At 41.6% G+C, this 1297-nt stretch overlaps 1 protein-coding gene across 12 annotated transcripts in view; it reads right to left on the bottom strand.

Moving 5' to 3' along the window:
• Positions 1-1297, bottom strand: part of TAF1 (TATA-box binding protein associated factor 1) — a 100938-nt gene that overhangs the window by 72157 nt on the left and 27484 nt on the right. For all 12 annotated transcript variants that reach the window (XM_017516745.2, XM_017516739.2, XM_017516736.2 and 9 more), the window contains exons 21-22: positions 1070-1245; positions 299-477 (exon numbers count right to left, since the gene is read on the bottom strand). In XM_017516745.2, the coding sequence (XP_017372234.1) occupies positions 299-477; positions 1070-1245 (355 nt within the window). The remainder of the gene's footprint in view (positions 1-298; positions 478-1069; positions 1246-1297) is intronic.

Below are 1297 nucleotides of genomic sequence, written 5' to 3' on the forward strand. Positions count from 1 at the left end.
AAAACTCTTATCCTCCAGGATAAATGCACAAAGAGCTCATTTGAAGTACAGCACTTATAGCCCAGGCTTGGCCAAGCACCTGATACAGAGGCAGCAGTGGATTGACAGCATCTTTTCAATTTGTCCTCCACAGACAAGCCTAGAGTCCTGTTTGTAAAAAGCTTTCTACTTCATCTACAGACTTCCACATGCATCCCCTAAATCTTCTGCCTCCAGATCCACCTCAATTACAGTCTGCAGTTATTTATTCTCCTTTTTCAATCTTTCTCTTTTGTATCTGTGAAGCCACCATCCTCACCGAGTAGCATTCGCTGTAGTTCCTTCCGCTCCTGTTCCTCCCGTTCACGTGATAGCTGAGAGCTGGTTTTCTTGTTCTGCAACATGTTCTCAATGTTCTTTCCCATTTCTTCAAAGTCACTATCTTCAGCTGAGCTACTGTCCGTGTCAGTTGATAAGACTTCAGTTGATGACAGAACCCTAAAAAGAGAAAAATCAACGTGCAGAAAGAGCTAAAGAAATATGGTTGCAGGCAAAAGTAAAAAACTGGGAGATCAACCTTAAAAAAGGCATACTCAAAATCCACTAAGACATGGGGCCCTTAACAGAAAAGCTTTACGAAGTTTTCCTAGACATTTGGTAAACAAGACAAGTTTGAAAAATTGTAGTAACTCTTTCAGAATTCCTGGAGACAACTTGAGAAATAAATCAGCACACTGGTCATTTTTAAAAGTGTATTACTCTCCTCTCACACCTAAACTGTTAGAAAAAGCCCCACCCACCTGTCACCTGCTACCATTGTGCTGTCTGTTAGGCCCAAGTAGGCCACAAGAGTTGTCATGAAACCTAGAGCTCAAGACCAGCATCTCTTTCCATTCAAAAATTTTGCCAAGTTGGTTTGAAGGAATAGGTACTCTGGTGGTGGTATTACAAACAGATACTACCCCGACATGTTGGATATCTGACTACCTAGGTAGTGAAACTTTTAAGTGACCTCCTCTTTATTATGAAATAATGCCTGGAACTTCTCCCCTTTCCAGCTTGGATTTTCTGCAGCACTAAAACGACCCACTTGTTCTGTAGGTCAAAGATGCGCTGACATTCCTCTTTGTAACGCTCTTGATGCTCAGCCACAGAAAACCTTGATCCACGTGCAAATTTACTCATGGGCCCCTCTCCAGAACGAGCCTGTTCTGTTGACATTGTGCGCACCACATCAATCACTTCCCAGCGGGACAATTTTTTAATCTATAAGACAAATAGCCACACGCAAATATATATATATATACATATACACATA

This window comes from Cebus imitator, unplaced genomic scaffold, assembly GCF_001604975.1.
Source record: "Cebus imitator isolate Cc_AM_T3 unplaced genomic scaffold, Cebus_imitator-1.0 Scaffold602, whole genome shotgun sequence".
NCBI lineage: Eukaryota > Metazoa > Chordata > Mammalia > Primates > Cebidae > Cebus > Cebus imitator.